The sequence below is a fragment of the Blennius ocellaris genome (genome assembly GCF_963422515.1).
Source record: "Blennius ocellaris genome assembly, chromosome: 20".
NCBI classification, from domain to species: Eukaryota; Metazoa; Chordata; class Actinopteri; order Blenniiformes; family Blenniidae; genus Blennius; species Blennius ocellaris.
In genome coordinates, this window is record NC_137669.1 from 2,658,542 (window position 1) to 2,677,553 (window position 19,012).

Below are 19,012 nucleotides of genomic sequence, written 5' to 3' on the forward strand. Positions count from 1 at the left end.
TGAAGGAATTAATATCGACTCAACACATGCAGATATAATATTTAAAATCAAATACTATGTTTATAACGTCCTTTTAGGTTTGCATGAAACTGTTTCTCTCCAACTTAAGGGAAACAATATAAACACAAATAAATAAATAATAAACATCTAACATAAGTCTTGGTTTTGTCATCGTGCCACTTTCAGAATTGGAATATTTCTAGAAATAAAGTTGTGAACTTATTACATGAACAAAGTGGCAATAACATACGGTAATATCCACGCACACATGCACACACGAGAGACGGAGAGAGAGAGAGAGAGAAAGAGAGAGAGAGATGGCGCTCACTCACACACACACACACACACACACACACACACACACACACACACACACACACACACACACACACACACACACACCGTATGGAGGAGAGCCAGGGAAAGAGAGAAAGAGGGTAAATTAATATTGTACCTGCGAGTATTTCCTTCAGCTTTAACAGTTTGGTGGCTAATGGTCAGCCAACATGGCAACCTGCGGTTTTGCTGCAGAATTACTTCTGTGGTCATTAAATTCAGCTTTCCAGTAGTAAGTAAAGCCAGTGACTTTCACTTTCTCAATCATCCGTCAGGTAAAATAACTTTACAAAACTTTATAAAGTTAAACTTTCTGTCTTAATATTGTTATCATATACTGTGTATAATGGTGTGTGCATTTGCTGCTGCAACAATGTAAATTTTATGTGGGGCAAATAAAGATGTTTCTCCTCTCATTGTATTTTAAACAATACATTTATTTTTACTCATTTTATTACCTTCATCATATTAAACTTTTTACTTTATTCTATTTTATGCCTTTCTTAATCAACTTGCTTTTTATGAATTTCCTCCGTTTACCATTAAAACACTGTGAAGCGTCTTTGTGTGAATAGTGCTATGTAAAGAAACTCCACTTCCGGTTGTCTGACTTTAAAGATCACTAATGAAAAAAAATAAAGTAAAGTAAGCAGCACTAAAACCGGCATGTTTTTCACAACAAATAATAAGCATGTTAACTTTAGGTTTGGAACAGTACTTGAGGGGAGCACGTTTATGTATTAGATTATAATATCCACAAATAGTTGTTGGATGAATATTGAAACAAGATTATTTGCTTTTGTTTAGAAAAAAATCACAGTAAATATATATACCACGTCCTTTATTTTTCGAAGCCAGTCCTGACCGGAAGTCCGTGTTGTGTTCGCAGCTACCTGGAGCGATTCCTCCACCTTGACGCGCAGGTACACGGATTTGCTGGAAAACGTTGCAGAAAGTGTCCCTTTCGGAGCGGATTTTGAGCCAGAGACGTTAAAATGGACCGAAAAAGGGCGTGAATGTTCGTCTCAAAGTGGCGGAGCCGGCGTGACCGTGAGGACTGAGGCGGAGGTTCACACCGCGTCTTACTGTGAGTCACGTTAAAGAGAAAAGTCCTCTAATGGAGGAAAGAGCAACAGTGACAGGTCGCCATGAAAGTCACTTTTAGCTCCATGTTCACTGCTAACTCTCAGATTACACTTTGATTTTAATTAGTAGAGGAATATGTGGTAAACAGCAGCGAAATATATGAATATAAACGGATTGTAAACTCGACATATGATTGTAAACATCATTCCCAACAGCAAAGACTTGAACACCAGACTGCATTAGAAAACATGCTAATATTAAAACAAATCGTCTCTTATTTACTAAAAAAAAATGTCATTTGAAGACATCACTGATTAGGACTTTACAATCTGACATGTATTCCCCTTTTATTCGGCGTACATTTAGTCTGTAGTCATATTTTGGTTACAGTACAGGATTAAAACTCAAAATAGTCCAGGATCTCACACATGTAAAGCATTAGTTTTGATAATATCAGTGTGTGGATGGTGTCAGTCTTTACCCCTTCAGGTAAAACCACCATTAACGCTTCTTTTCGTGGCTGTGAACACCTGAGATGGATTTGCATGCAGCTTAACAGTGTGTATTGTGGGATGGATTTCAGATGATTTTTAATGCAGTTTTTGGGAAAATTCCTTGACATCATGTGCGTAAATCGTGTGGAAGGGGATCCAGTCAGACTCTGGGCTCCCATATCCTCTTTCAAACCTGTTGAGCTACATTACCTGCCTCCTCGGGATAGCACTTTCACATTTGTTTTGGAGACAGATGCCCTCAGGGAGCGACAAGTAGGGAGCTGCTGCACTGCGTTGCACCTGTATAGATGTCAGACTGTGTGATAAATGTCATTCATCTCTGACTTCACTGCTGGAGATTTAGATGTTTTGACGCACGCCATGGCAACAAAATCAACGAATAATGACATGAAAACAAGAAAATCAGACTGTTTTACTTCTGAAACCCTGCAGATGCACATGTGTTGGTAACAAAAGCAAATATTCAGAGATTATTTACTGGACATTATCTCTTCAAGTGTATCAAATCATATCGCAGTACTGAACAGCATTAATGCATGTCATGTAAGTTAAACAGATTAGAATTAAATGTATTTTAATCAATAATATTTAGAAAAAAGTATTAATATTATTAAAATTACAATCATTATGTCATTCTGAAACAGTATTCACTGGAGGTGCCAAACAGCAGGCCTGCTTGAGGCTCCAATCCTGGCAAAACACCAAGCAAATTGTTAAAATGTCAAATAAAACATTGGTGATCTTCTTTTCAACAAGTTTCTGAGAGAAGCTGAAACAACGGAACACTGAGACCCAAGAGCTGAGAGATCAATGATGCTGCCATGAAAGCTACCAAACTAGCATTAGCCTCAAAACTGTGCTGTCAGTGTGAGTTTGTAAAAACTCCCACAATGCAACAGTTTTAAGAGAAGTTTATTTGGACATTTCACTGGGTCTTGCATCAGAGGTTTCATTAAAATGGGCTTTATATTAAAATTGTAGTGATTTTCTGTAGTAAATGTTTGGTTTTGTAAAAATATTGACACGTTAATTACATATACTCTGCAACACAACAAAGTAAAAATGTGAATTTTAAAATGTGTGGCTTCTGAAGTGAAGTGTGTTTGACCCTCCTGATCTTATCTGTGAGTTGAACTTTGATTGACGTGTTATTTTTTTTTTCTGACCTCCTGGATCCAGGAAGGGATGTGGGCAGGCAGCGCGTCCAGCCTGAGGCCGGGCTCTGGTTCCGGCTCGCGGCCCGGCAGCCACAGGGCGGCGGGCAGCGGGAGCAGTAGCCGGGAGTCGTCTTACGAGGAGCGCTGCGTGGACCCAGCGGACGACAGGCTGCCGAGCCCCGGGCCCGACCCCGGGCCCCGGCCCTCGCACAAGGCCGACCTCAGAGACGCCGACGGGAGGGAGTCGGAGACCGTCGGCTTCGTCCCGGGCTGCGCCGAGACGCCGGCCGCCACACGGGGCTGCAACCCCTGCGCCTCACCCGGGAGCTGCCGGACGCTGGTGTGCAGCGTGCTGACCTGCGGCCTGTACCGGGTCTGCCGGCGCTCCGCCCTCGCCCCCTGCCTGGCGCCCGACGAGAGCTCGCCGGACGAGCCCGAGAAGGTGAGCCTGCGAGCCACGGGCGCGGGAGACGGCGGGGAGGACCGCGACCGCGACGCAGACGCGGACTGGCTGGGGGACGTCCACATCGGCGGCAGGAGAGTGGACTGTCCCAGGGAGTGTCTGGAGGCCGACGGCGAGCCGCTGTCCTTCGCGCGGCCGCCCGCCCGCCAGACGCTGCAGGACTCGGTCCACCTGGACGACTGGGAGGAGGGCGAGGAGGACGTGGACGTCCTCATCACCAAGAAGCTGCTGGAGCTCTACTCTGAGTACCAGATCGAGGCGCTGGCCAGGGCCACCACAGACTCCGTGTTCCTGAAGAAGAGCAAGGCCATCAACCACCTCATCAACTCGCTGGCGGCGGAGCACAAGATGGACGAGCAGGAGGCGGAGTGCCGGCTGGTGCGCGGCATCATCCGCATCAGCACTCGCAAGAGCAGCAGGAGGCCGGCCGTCTCCCGCGGCAACCGGACGCTGTCGGACAGCGGCAACGAGACCATGAGGGAGAGCGAGTCCTCCTCCTTCAGCAACAACAGTAAGTCCCGGCTCTCTGCCGGTCAACGCCGACACTCGGGAGGAATCACCCCAGCAACCTGTTTTATTCGCTCTGTTCCCTCCAGACGACTACATCTCAAACCCCAACATCCAGATATCAGAGCCCACCTCCTCGGATAAATGTGCCCGGGAGATGTGGAGGAACAATGGAGGTAAGACCGGCCGGGCCGTCCTCCACATGCTGACGTGTTTTGAGTTTTCCTTGTGTCTTCAGTGACTCTGAGCGCCGTTGTTGTGTAAACAAACTCCACAAACACAAGAGTTTTACGTTTTCGCTTCTCGAAAATGTTGTGTAAACAGCCGTGGTGTCTCATTACATAGACACACTGTGGAATCTGATAATAAAAGCAGTTTTTTTAATTTACTTCCTGCAGCTCATTTGACTTCCCTGTCTGACTTTTGCTCACATTCAAGTCCAGTTCACTATGACTCAGCAAAAAGTCTACAGACAGTTGATTTTCACACAATTAAGAGGACAACTTGTCCTCTTAAAGATTCAGGATTTATCTTACATGGTCTCTGCATATAGCCTTTCTAAATGTGAATTATTTTCCTGGTTAAGTTATAATATTTAATAAAAAAAAACCTCTGAGAACAAAGTGAGATGACTGCATTTTACAGTCTTTCTCATGTACTGGAGTTGCTTATATTAATTATAATACAATGAAAAAGTTCATTTCACTAATAATTTAATCAACAAAAATGTATGCGTGACGTCTAAACTGAAATGCTTCTACTTTAATCTTTATATTTTTAGCATATAAATAATGAAAATTTGAAAAAAGCTGAATACTAGAATATTTCATAATTTCAGATGTTTTTTCCAATCAAAGTTCATATTTGTCACAATTAAAATGTAACGTAATGATTACTGCTTTCATTTTGAATGCATTTATTACAGAAATAACTAACAAAATAATTAACAATGAACATACGGTGGCATGTTTGTGCAAGATGTACACAAAGCTGTGTTTTTTGCAAACATTTTAAATTCCATTTATGACAGAGTTATAGCAGAGGGAAATATTTGACATGTCAGTAAACAAAACTAAAATAAAAATGGACGACAACTACTGCACTGTACAAAACTGGCCACTAGATGTAGCAGTTATATTGATATATGACTCCCTGGACTTATTTATTGCTACTTTAAAGGACTGTAAAACGACACTGTCTGAAAATAAATGAAGAAAATACAAATTAAGTACTTTTAGTTATTAAGATTTATTAAAGAGCTGATAAGCACAGATGACTTGAAATGAGAAGGACTGAGAGCGGATTGCACCGTGACTTAGTCTGTATTGCGCCTGAAAACACCAGATTTCTCCACAGTGATATGAAAAAAGACCATCGAACCTAATTCTCCTTAAAGAACTAAATATTTTGTGTGTAAAATGACTTTTCACGTCCAGCCTGATGGACGGTGCGTCGCTACACGGCGCCACCTCCTGTACCGCAGTATGTAGCATGAGTTTCTATAAATCGCTTAACTGATCAATATTTACAAAATAGAAATTTTTATAAAATAAAAATGATCATAAAATAAAAACTCAGCTAACCTTAAATTCTACAATATAATCTTGTCTCCTTCAAGAACTCCACTAAAGCTTTGTGTGTGTCCTGTTGTTCCCAGGAGACCCTGGAGGCTCCATACTCTCCCTGCCATACTCTCCCTGCCATACTCTCCCTGCCATACTCTCCCTGCCATACTCTCCCTGCCATACTCTCCCTGCCATACTCTCCCTGCCATACTCTCCCTGCCATACTCTCCCTGCCATACTCCCCCTGCCATACTCTCCCTGCCATTCTCTCCCTGCCATACTCTCCCTGCCATACTCTACCTGCCATACTCTCCCCTGTATTTCCAACAGTACATTAATGCGTGTTCCACATCTTCTGATATTTTGCACTCCGCACATTCAGTTGAATTACTTTTCCATATCAAGAACATTGTTTTATTAGACCTGTAGGATCAAATGTTAATCTGGTTAACAGTCTCCTCTCTTCTCTTGGCTCTATATATTCCCTGTGTTTTAATGGATTTCTGCACATTAGTACTAATAGGCGTAGGGCTATAGAAATACACGTTCTCCACTCCATATTCCTGTGATTTAGTCTTTGTTATCCACCCAACTCCATTACCTTGGAATGTATTGTATTCCCAACATTCCTGTATTACACTCTTGGTATTATTTTCATCACCACACCCACGTAGGCGGCTCCAATATGTGAGTGTAAGATTATCTCTTCTGGAACGTCTCCTAATTCTACCAGTAGAGCCTTGATTGGTGTTGACCTCATTGCACATCCTGAGTGCTTTATTTACTGCTCTCTCAATCTTATTCAAATGTATTTTTGGCAGCTGCACCATCAAGAAAACAACCATAGTCTATTATTGATCTCATCAGAACCCTATAAAAATACATCATTCTCCCCATTCTAGCCCCACTATTGCTCTCATTAAATGAACAACTTGTTTACGTTTCACTTCCACCTCCTCCACATGTCTTCCAGAGGCCAAATGTTCTCGCCAAATGCCCAGAAGTTTAAATGCATCTACTTTCTCCATGACTTGTCCGTATATTTTCAGGCTCTGTTGAGGTATTCCTTTCTTTCTTTTGAGGATCATGTAACAGGATTTGCTTGTAGAAAGTCTAAAACCCCTATCGTATGACCATGTTCCGTTTTACTTATTGCTTCTGTAATTGGACCCATAACTGTGGAGAGACCTCGCCCCCCTGCCCAGACGGTCCCATCGTCTGCATAAAGACCTGATCCTTCTGTCCACGTTCATAAAAATATCATTAATCATGATGTTAAATAAAAGTGGACTAATGGCCCTGCCTTGTGGTATTCTATTAATAATCTCAAATTCATCAGACAATTCTGAGCCGACCTTAACTTGAAACCTTCTATCAGAAAGGAAATCGAATACCGAGTTATAGAATCTTCCTCTAATTCCAATCCTGTCCATTTTACTTAACAACCCTTCTCTCCACATAGAATCGTAAGATTTTTCAATATCAAAAAATACTATAGCCATTATTTCTTTCATTTTAAATGTCTTCTCTATCATTACTTACGTGAACCACAGCCTCCGTTGTTGAACGTCTCTGAAATCCACTTTGATATGATGCAAGTAGCCCTCTATGTTCTAAAAAGTAACCAAGTCTTCTGACTGGTACCTTTTCCATCCATTTACATAAATGAGAGTTTAATGCTATAGCTCTACAATCACCGGCGTTGTTCGGTTCTTTACCTGGTTTGTTACAAGGCAGTACGACGGCACTCTCCCAGATTTTTGGTATTTTACCTTCTTCCCCATATTTTATTAAATAGCTGTAAAATGATCTTTAATACTTCTTCAGGTACGTTTCTGAACATAGCATGACTCAGCTGATCCTCTCCTGTTGCAGTATAACCAGATCCATTTAATGCTGTTACCACTTCATTCATGCTTCTTTCTGCATCCATAGCACTTTCCTCGTTGTCTTTCTTTCTAAATAAATCCCCATTTTCATTTAGCATTTCATTTTCTCTTTGCCTATGGAGGTCATCTACATGGTTTCCACTGTGGACACCAGACAAATTCTTACCTAATATGTTTGCCTTTTCCTCATCTGTTATTGCCACCACTCCCTCGTCCTCTAATTCAGGTATTTTAACAAATACCCTTTTCCCATTCATTTTGTTAACATTGACCAAACAGCTCCAATTTGAACTTCCCTCCCAAAGGTAGACTAATAGTTTCTCCATGCACTACGTTTAGAATTTGTAATTACTCTACAAGCTAAAGCCTTTTTCCTTTGATAATTGAGTACATTTTCTTGATTCAAATGATTTCTCAATATTCTCAGTGCACCATTTCGTTCCTTTATAGCTTGAGTACATTCGATAATCCACCACGGAGCCATTATCTTCTCTCCCCTCCAATGTCTTCATTGGTATAGAATTTAATGCAGCATTTCGTATTACATTTGAAATTTCTGATGCTTATTCCTCAACGCTACCCTCACCTGGAATCACTTTCACTGACTCACTACATAGTTCTGAAAATGTTCCCCAATCTGCTTTTTCAAAATTCCACTTCTTGTGACTTTCTTGTACGTTGATCTAAACGTTTACAGAGCACAGAACTGGAAAATGGTCGCTTCCAATACTTTAACGTTCCATTCACAGGCACTTGCCAAATTATTGGAAATTGGAGTGAGATCAATACTTGACAATGTGTTTGTGTGTCTAAATAATGGAAATACGCTCTAACTGCCTGCCGTGTACCAGTTCCTCCACCACCTCACAGTGTTTGTACCAGGTCCTCCACCACCTCACAGTGTTTGTACCAGTTCCTCCACCACCTCACAGTGTTTGTACCAGTTCCTCCACCACCTCACAGTGTTTGTACCAGTTCCTCCACCACCTCACAGTGTTTACTACCCAGAAGCCACTGTGTGCATTGAAGTCCCCGCACCATATTTCTCTTCTATCACCGTGTCTATTTACTACCTTCTCTCAGGATTCTCGTCTTAATGGTTTACTAGGATTGTACAAGTTAACTATTATTATGTTCCCATCTGTTTTACATATTCCTGCAACTACACATTCTGTTTCTCGTGTGGTTTTTATCCTTCTAAATGCTGTTCCATCCCCAATAAAAGTTGCACTCCCACCACCCTGGTTTTCACTTCTATCATACGCCACTGATTGAAAACCAGGTAAGATCAAATCCAGGTGGGGCCGAAAGTTTCTTGAACACAAGTAATATCAGGTTTACTTTTGGATTCTGCGATAAACTTTTTGAATTCCTGACCATTTGCGATGAAGCTTGTGGCATTCCATCGTATGAGCTGGAATACCATCAGAAGGTTGAGCAACACTCTGTGATCCACCATCATTATTTATGCTCAACATCCCACGTGTCTCTTCAGCCCTCAAGTCTTTAATTCCTAGAAACTCCTCAGCAGCGTCCACCACCGTCTTAATCCTGTCACTTTTCCTTTTTTGTTTTGTAGCTACATTAACAACTTTACACGTGAAACCTACAAAGCTCTTCTTTTCTACAATCAAGGTGTTCTCCTCAACATTGCATTCATGTTACATGTCTGCTGTGGCTGCGCCGGCCTTTCTGGTTGGGGGTCGGCCTTCACTATAGTATTGCATCTCATCGACATACCTGTTTTCATTCATCTTACTCTGCTTCCTTTCAATGACTCAAACACTCTTTACTGCCTCTGCATATGATTCCTTATTCTCAATCTTATGTCTCTGGACTTCCTTGCTTTGTTTCTGTTCCTCACATCCAGCCTTGCAGCACCAGGCTCTCCTCCACAGTCGCAGCATTTCAGCTGAGCTTCATTACTACATTTACCATCTTCATGTTCCCCTCCACGTTTTGCACATCTTTGCTTCCATTTACATTGCGGTACTGTACTGTGTCCCATTCTTTGACACTTAAAGCACCTTAAAGGCTGTGGGATGTCCTCTCTCACTTTATAGTCAAACCAGCCCATTCTCACCTCAGTTGGCAATTTTTTCTCAAATCCAATAAAACTGACAAACTATCTGGTTTGACACCACCTTTATTAGTTTGCAGTCTTTAGGCCTCTCTTTCCAATGTGTCGTCACTCCTCTCAGCTTTGCTGCCTTTCCTGGTATCTGTACCTGAATCTTCTCTCCGTCCAGGCTACTCAACTTCACTGTCTTTTCCTGTTGTGTTTTGTTTATTGCAGAAATAAAGATCCTTCTATTGTTCAACAATTTTGCATACTTTATTTTACCAATTGCTTTCGTCACCTGAACTGGTGAAAGTGTCCTTTATCATTATCAAGTGTAATAATAACTTTCCATTCCCTTTGGTTCTCAGCTATGCTTTCGTCTTTGTTGCCGGCAGCTCTGATCTTCTTCATGTTGATACTTAGATTACTCTCTCCTCCGCTACTTGCTTCTGACCAAGGCTGTGTTCTTGCACATTTCATTTGACTAATCTCTCAGTAGCCCAGACCTCTCCGTCTGAACTATCAGCCATCGCTGCTCTCACGGTACAGTTTGCAACCTGCCCTTCGCTCCAAACAATTCACTCGTCTTCCGTCCTTCCCACTCCATCTTCTGGGTCCTCGTGATGCTACTTCCGGAAAGAATCCAAAACATATGAGGCGTCGAACGTCTGAACCATCCTCCATCGCTTCACTTCCACTTTTGGATGAGTGAAGTCACGTCTCTGACGCAGACCGGCGTCTTAAAGGGACAGGCGACCCGCCAGGGTTGGGTAGCAACGGATTACGTGTAACAGCGTTATGTAATTAGGATACCAAAAAAATTTAACTGTACCATTACAATACATTAAAAAAAGTGTAATCTCGTTACAGATAAAAACTGGGATTACTGAGCAGGATTACAATAGAAAATCAGATGCAATAAACCATAACTTTAGCTAAAACAGGCGCCGGCCACTGGCATTGTGACACTTCCTGACGCTTTCAGGCTGGCCGGCACTGACGCGTTACCATGGATACTGCAGCCAGCTGCTCTCATCACTATGTTTTAAAGTGGGAGGAGTCTCTTAACCTCTCTGTACAATGCTAATGACCCGAACCCTCCCAGCCGTGAAAGTGCTGTGAACGTCTAGGGACTAGAAGTCTCACCTGAAGAAACATCTGGTAGGATAAAACCTGCTCACTTTCACACCTGATACACACCTGGACTCTGTTAACTAGTTCTATTAACTCATAACCTGCCAGTAACCTGCCAATACCAGTCCTGGTGGTGATGGTAGGAAGACATTCTCAATACGTTTAGAGGAGCTCGTGTTTTAGGTATTAATTGGGGCTACACAAGTTTTTTTTTTTTTAGTCTGCTCATTGACTCAGTGGCAGGTTGTTAGTTATTATGAATCAGTGATTCATGCTCCAGACTCAGCCTCTCACCAAACATTCAGATTTTGTCCGGAAAATAAACATTAACTTAACAGTAATCCAAAAGTAACTTAAAGTACTCTGGTATGTAACTTTTTTGTTTTAGTGCTTAAAGTAAATTACTGATTACATTATTTGACAAATAACTTGTAATTACAGTTTTCAAGTTGGGCAACAAGTTGGCGCTGTTGGTTGTTGTAATGAAATATGTATATGTATCAGCAGGGTGCAAGAGGTCAAAGGTTAAATATGTGTCAGCAGGAGGCCAGGCAGTGATCAGCAGGGTCTTTGGAAAAGTCAGTTGTCATTTGTTTGTTGAGACGGTGGGGGGGTGTTGTTGACAGCTGCTAAAAGTACCTGGAAAGTCACTTAGAATCTTACTCATTTACTCTTAAATACAAGAAATCAGCAAAGTAACTAATTACTTTTTAAAGAAGTAACTAGCAATCAGTAATCATATTACTTTTTCAAAGTAACCGTGGTCAGATGCGTCTCTGACCACCAGGGGGAGTAGTTTGAGTTTGAGCTTTGATTCACACTGAGGGATTCACACCTGCAGAGTTCGGATTCACTACGTATGATGGAATCGCTCCAAACGTATGGGAACACCAAGTCTGAGCGAACCTCCGTCCCCCGACTGAGCACGTGCAGAAAAAGTATTTGCTCCGTCCATGGTGCGCATGCACAGTAGCAGAAAAGTAAAGTCTTTCCTTTTCTTTTTTTTAATAAAAAAAAAGAAAGACATTTTTAAATACATTACAGTCATTCCAATGTGCTTTTATAGAGAAAACAGAAAAGCCCAACATATCCACATGAGCAAGCAGCTGTGTTTGTGACTGTGGAAAGGAAAAACTGCACCAACAAGGAGAAACTTTGTAGAAACCAGAGTCAGAGTGGCGGCATTCTGCGGACCGGTTGGGGTGAAAGGATGGAGGAGAGGAGAGGAGAGGAGAGGAGAGGAGAGGAGAGGAGAGGAGAGGAGAGGAGAGGAGAGACAGAGAAAGACTTGGTGGGGAGATACATACAATACCCTTGTTAGTGCTACATGCATTTTTTTCTTTTTAATAATACAATAATCACAGTGATCTAAATATTTTCCAGCTGCCATGAGATTAAACCAGCCTGAGCAACAACAGAGCAAAAACCAAAATAATCACAACAATTATAACAAAAGCAAAAATAAAAGGACATAAAACAAAGAGAAGAAAAAAAGAGAAAAACAGAACGAAACAAAAAACAAAACAAAATAAAAACAAAAACAGGGAGAAAAAAAAACAAAACAAAAAAAGTTAAATTTTTCCCATTTCCATGGAGTTGGAGTCCCACCTTGGGAGCCGTTTTCAGTTGCTCTGGTCACCGTTGTCGTGGAAACAGACGCCCAAAACACATCAAAGTTGTCCGTTTTCACTTGACGACGTCCTTGGTTTGCTTTGAAGCTCTGGCCGTTTCTCTCACCGCCTGCTTTGTGTTTCTTTTTAACATTTCTGTTTCTTGGTTCCCCAGGTCAGCCCTCCGGTCCTCCCTCCCGCTGCCCGGCCGACTCCTCGGCTGTGACGACATGAATCCCGCTGAGCCGTCTGAAGGTTGAAGGAGGAACGTGACTGTTCAGAACGCGGGGCTCTGGGCGTTGGTCGTTCCGGTTGATAAAAGTTGATAGGAGTGTGTTTGAAGGATCGGGAGCTTGCTCCGCAGGCTCACCTACTCCTGGTCTCCATTCTCATTCTCTCAATCTCATGGAAAACTGAATGTGATGTCTTGTGTTTGCCTGTTTGTTTGTTTTTGCACATATGGCTTTATTCTCATAGGTAAAAAAAAAATTCGGAGTGTGTGAACATATTTGTTAATTTAAGCTTTTGTGTATCAACCCATTCTGTGTTGTGATAGTTTTTTATAATTGTTTTAATACGCTCTGCTCAATGAGGCAACAGTGTAATGAAGAAATGATGCGTGGTAGTTTCATATTGTGCCGCGAAAATAATGTCACAAATAGAAACGTTAGCACAGTGTTGTGGTGCTTTGTGATCCGTCCAGGGTGTGAAAAGACGAACACGTTAAACCATGAAACCAAGTTATTTTGTGGTGGGAACTCGGAATCTTAATAGTTATGAAGACATTTCCCAGTTGATGCACCCACGTGATGACATGGAACAGTCAACAAGGCGGTTTTAGAAAATCTGCAGATGAATGACACATTTCTTACATGTAAATTCCCATATCAGTTTAATTCATTTTTGATGGATTCAATGATTAGTGTCGACTCTCACGTCTAGAATCTGTGCAGTTATTTTTGCGGCGAGCTAACTATGTAGCCGAGGCTCACAAAGTCTGAATATTTCAGTTATTTCTGCTATTACACCTCTTTGGCTCCATTCCGGAGGAGTTTGACTGAGAAGGTGGATTATTACGTCATTAGGAATGTTGAGTTTTTCTGATCACCTTCACATAGCAGCTGGGAGCCGTCCGGAACAATCCCAGTCTCATCTTCCAGTTTTGACAGAGATCAGATGTATTTCCACAACTGGGAATTAGGAATTTTCCCAGTAGCTCAATAATTCATTTCAGGCCAGGTTTTTTTTGTTGTTGTTTTTTTTTCACTTTCATAGTTTCATAAGAAAATCTATTCCCAGGAAATGTTCCGCTTTTTGTATTTGTAATGTCACATAAAGCTGAAATGTTGGCTTCCTCGTGGAGACGGGTTCAATGTGAAGAGTCAAATCACAGAAAATATTTTCTATCTGCCGTCACGTTGGGGTCATCGTAGAACTTGGGGACGCCTACTAGTTAAAAAAAAAAACAACTCCATTTTAAAATAAAGAATCTATTAAAATGAGTCATCTTTTATCCAACTTCTTCAGTAAAACCTGTTGAAAAGCCTCCATGTTGAAGAAACACAGCAGGTTTGAATGGAGCACTACCTACAGTACAGCAGTACAACCTTACCTCCTATACAGTAGGTAAGGTTGTGCTAAGCAGGAGGCGTCAGAAAAGGTACCACATGGAGAAGTGGCTTCACCAAGCAAGGATTGTTTATCCACTAATAGGGAACGTGAGCTGTAGTAATTAGTATTAATGTAGTAATTAATAGTAATTCAGAGCAGAATTACTATTGTAACAACACATCATCAGGAGGGTAAAACTAACGTGTCTCACGACGGTCTAACCAGCTCACGTTCCCTATTAGTGGGTGAACAATCCAACGCTTGGTGAATTCTGCTTCACAATGACAGGAAGTGCCACATCCAAGGATAAAAAAGCGGCGTCGCTATGAACGCTTGGTCGCCACAAGCCACTTCTCCCTGTGGTAACGTTTCTGACGCCTCCTGCTTAAGACCCAAAAAGTCAGAAGGATGGTGAGGCGCCGCTTTCACCGTCTGTATTCACACTGAAAATCAAGATGAAGCGAGCTTTTGCCCTTCTGCTCTACCTATACAGTAGGTAAGGTTGTGCTCATGAGGAACACCGACACCACCTTCATGTTTCTGAAGTGAGGCCTCGCTGTTTTCCACCCCCGACGACACTCAGTGATACTTTGAGTCCTGCTACTTTGTGAAGTTTTAATCTGCCACTTCAGTTGTGTTTCAGCCTCCTGGAGGGGAACGTCTCATTCCAGTGCATAAATACCAATTTCCACAAAGTCGTAGCCAGGATTTGTTTTCAGGGGGGGCCTGGACTCATTCTACACAGCTCTCATTATCAAAGGTCACTTTCACAACTTGTACACGTTCCATGTTTTATGATATTAAACGGTACAATGAAAATCTGTTTTGCATAATAGATGAATGCCTACTTTAAGTGTTTTTAATTTCAATATTTTAATACTACAATAGTCAGGTTTCTTGTTTCATCACACTATGTAGTTGTTATTCTCCAAATGCTTTTAAAACGGTACTCTTATTAATTTGTCTGTCACTGTTTGCCCTCATGTCCAGGTCTAGTCGGGTTGTGTGTGTGTGTGTGTGTGTGTGTGTGTGTGTGTGTGTGTGTGTGTGTGTCATATTACATAGCATTCTTACTGCATATAAAATATATTTTTAATACAGAAAGATATTAATTTCATAGGTGGAACTCTCTATAATATTGGACAAGGGGTAGAATTTGATAGGTTTCACTTCGTCCTTCCGCCATGTCTGCACACGTGTTTTGTAGAAAAAAGGACAAACTGAAGAGAAGCGAGGAGACGCTCTTCCACTTGTTGTCGCCTCGTGTGTCGTGATGAAGACGTATCTGGAGCAGCGCTTCCTCAACATCGGCAACAAGCAAGAGCACAAAACTAAAACCATTATGACATTGGTATGACATTATGAGTTTAACATGATGACACCTCAATTATTCTTTATTTGTGTTTATTGATTTAGTTTACTTTTCAGGGGCCGTGTGCAAAAAACATTTATCTTGAAGAAAAGATGCTTTGTACCAGATTTTAGCCGTCGCTCGTTTCCATCTGCAGGAACACAACATAATGATACATAGTTACAAATATAACATACAGTAAACATGTATAACATTAACAGTAACCATTACAATGTAACACCTGCTTTCATAGAAATGCCTACAGATATTAAAAATCTTATGGAACACATCACAATACACATTAAAAATATAAACTATAGTCAAATCGGTAACATTATTATTTACAACAATGGAAATTAAAATTCATACAAAATACTAAAATACATCACAGTGGACAATTAAAATAGACTAATGTGACACAGCTGGTTTTAACTAATGTGATTTTTTTTAAGTTTTGAGAAAAAGTGTTTCAGTCTACAGACTTGGACTGGAAGATCCCAGAGTTTGATTGTTTTAAATGAAAAGGCTCTTTAAAGGTGGAGAATCTTTTGGGGAATGAAACAGTTTCTGTCAATGACTGTCAATGAAGGGTGTTTTCAAACATGTATTGAACAGACAGTGCCATCTAGTGGCTTCAAAACATATAGAAAGTGGTTCATGAATCGTCATTGAAGCTTCATTTGGCCATCTCTATTGTTAACCATGTTGAAGATGGTTTTGTTTTATAGAAGGGATTTGTTCAGGCTTGATTTGCTTGTTCCATGTTTATTTCTCCCTATTATTTCCTTCAGTGACATGAAGGACCTGGTTCTGCAGGACATCGATTGTTACTTCTCGTCTTCAGACTGTCGTCAGTTTAACCGCTCCGAGTCTCTCAGGTGATTCTGCCTCATCTTCCTCATCCTCCTCTTCCTCCTGGGAGCAGTACAGGATTAAGCCACCAGAGGGCGACAGAGACGCTCTGAGTTTGTTCTGCTCCTCCCCTGACCTGCTGTTGTCACGACAACGGCTCCATGGGGCGGTTGAAATGTGACCACGGTCAAATACGCTCATGTGAATGTGAAGCTTCACTGTGACGGTTCCTGTTGTCCAACTGGGAGGAACCTTGAAGAACTGACCTGCTCTGAAACACTGAGGACAGGATTCAACGTTAAGGCTCACTGATGACACAAAGAAGAGTGAGTGAAGGTGAAGGGATCCCAGAAAACTCATTGAAGTTGTGTGGAACATCAGGGAACAGAAGTGATGACCCAGAACTGAGAAATGTTGAAATAACCTTTGAAGAGTTTAGTGGAACCCCAGTCCGCCAGAGCTATTCATTAGAACCATGTATGGGACTCAGTGCGGTTCTCCTCATGTGTCGGCCTCGGCCTGGTTCTGCTTCCTGTCCCAGACGTTGGGTTCATCGTCACCAGATCGACCGCAAGAAGTCTGGAGGGAAACCCAAGATGGCCAAGAGAGCCAAGATGGCCCAGGTTCTCCTGAACGTCATGTTCTCTCCTCCCATGGAGGCCAGCTGAGCAGAACCCACAGCCCAATGACGTCGTGTTTGTTGTGCAGCAGAAAGCTCAGCTGAGGAAAACCAACATCTCCAGATACCTGCCCATCCACCGCTCCATCGAGAGGTTCCACACCCCCAGCAGCAGAACCAGGGTTCTGAAAGGGAACCTCAATGCACTTTCTCTCAATCTGACTGTAGTAAAGCTTGTTTTCATCAGTGCTGAAATACTGACTGTGGTTCTTTAACTGCTTCTGGTGTGTGTGATGTAAAGTTGGGAACAGATTAGACACATATGGACGAACCCATAATTAATTCAGCCTCTCTGTCTCTTCTGTACTTTTCATCATGTTTACTTTCACTTTTTGTTTCAAATTCAGCAACACGGGATCAGTTATTTCTATGAAACTGATCAATCTGATCTGTGTGGGTAATGACTAATCCACTATTACGTTCATCTGAAGTTATAGAGGAGGAAGATGCTCTATAATCTGTTAGAACAGGAAGAATCCTCTATAATCTGAATGTTAGAGGAGGAAGATGCTCTATAATCTGTTAGAACAGGAAGATCCTCTATAACCTGATGTTAGAGGAGGAAGATGCTCTATAATCTGTTAGAGCAGGAAGAACCTCTATAACCTGATGTTAGAGGAGGAAGATGCTCTATAACCTGATGTTAGAGGAGGAAGATGCTCTATAATCTGAATGTTAGAGGAGGAAGATGCTCTATAATCTGTTAGAACAGGAAGATCCTCTATAACCTGATGTTAGAGGAGGAAGATGCTCTATAATCTGTTAGAACAGGAAGATCCTCTATAACCTGATGTTAGAGGAGGAAGATGCTCTATAATCTGAATGTTAGAGGAGGAAGATGCTCTGTAATCTGACTGTTAGAGGAGGAAGATGGTCTATAATCTGGATTAGAGGAGGAAGATGCTCTATAATCTGGTGTTAGAGGAGGAAGATGCTCTATAATCTGATGATAGAGGAGGAAGATGCTCTATAATCTGGTGTTAGAGGCTGTAAACTAGAGATGGCCAAATGAAGCTTCAATGAAGCTTCATGAACCACTTTCTATATGTTTTAAAGCCACTAGATGGCACTGTCTGTTTAATAAATGTTTGAAAACCCTTCATTGACAGTCTTTCATCCTCTATCTTCAAACCAAGAGTTCCACCTGGTGGAGTCAGAAAATACAGACAGTGGTTCATGAATCTTCATTGAAGCTTCATTTGGCCATCACTACTGTAAACATCTGTCAGGGTGAGAGTGTAAATCCTCACTCATGCCTTCCTTCATCCTGTGAACGTGAAGTTTCCTGAAGGAGGAACTGATCCCAGATCAGATTCTGAGAAACAAACAGAAGAGAATCCATGTCAGGCAACAACTTCAGACAAGCTGCAGAAGCTCCAGAAGAGCAGATACAACCTGTCACCAACACGTAAAGAACATCTGGTTCCCACACAGTGACTGACAGGCTCTGTTTCCACGGCAACGGATCAAATCAAAACCTTTTTTTTGCTTTTTCATTTCAGCAAAGTTTTGTGTTAACACCACAACGTTCTGAAAAGAATCTGTGTTTCCATGGAAACCCTGAAAATCCTGCAACATCCATGCTGGTCCACTAGTTGGTGATGTTGGTTGTTTTGAAACGGAACGACACACATCAGGTCAGTTCTCTACACACACTGTAACATTTTCACAAGTTTCAAAACATCTGTCTGAATGTTTCAAGCTTTTGGTGTATGTAATGCACCGCATTGAAAATATTAAGATACTAAATATGCAGAAAAATAAATGTATTTGATTTATTTTTGTTTGTGCACATTAATTGATTTAGATTATTTCTTATAAAATGTGGAGTATTTAAATCGTATTTCCTGAACTATCCCTTTAAATAATAAATGATTATTAATCCAACCATGTGACCAGTCAAAAGCTCCACTTGGACCTGGGATCTCTCGTGATTGTTGTTCAGGTGTTTTTCTTCTCTGGTGTTTGCGTTCCCGTGCACAGCCTGCTTGTTGCCTGCAGGTTTAAAGTGATGGGAGGCAGGGAAGTGTGGTTCATGTTCTGGCGGTCACTCCTCTCAGCAGCTGGTTGTGGCTGACTTATAGGCTTTGGCTTCACAGGCCTCGTCCCGGGAACTGATCTCTTGACTTGACACACAGTCAGAGGACAAATGTCAGGTTCAAGTTTTCTTAATTGTACTGTCCCCATCTTTTTTC

General features: G+C 41.7%; 1 protein-coding gene across 1 annotated transcript; it reads left to right on the top strand.

Moving 5' to 3' along the window:
- Positions 1–1,338: 1,338 nt before the first annotated feature.
- On the top strand, positions 1,339–13,731 carry kdf1b (keratinocyte differentiation factor 1b). The gene is made up of 4 exons (XM_080515666.1): positions 1,339–1,423; positions 3,117–4,068; positions 4,154–4,240; positions 12,500–13,731. The coding sequence occupies exons 2-4, from the start codon at positions 3,123–3,125 to the stop codon at positions 12,556–12,558; spliced, it is 1,092 nt and encodes a 363-aa protein (XP_080371792.1). The 5' UTR covers positions 1,339–1,423; positions 3,117–3,122; the 3' UTR covers positions 12,559–13,731.
- Positions 13,732–19,012: the final 5,281 nt, after the last annotated feature.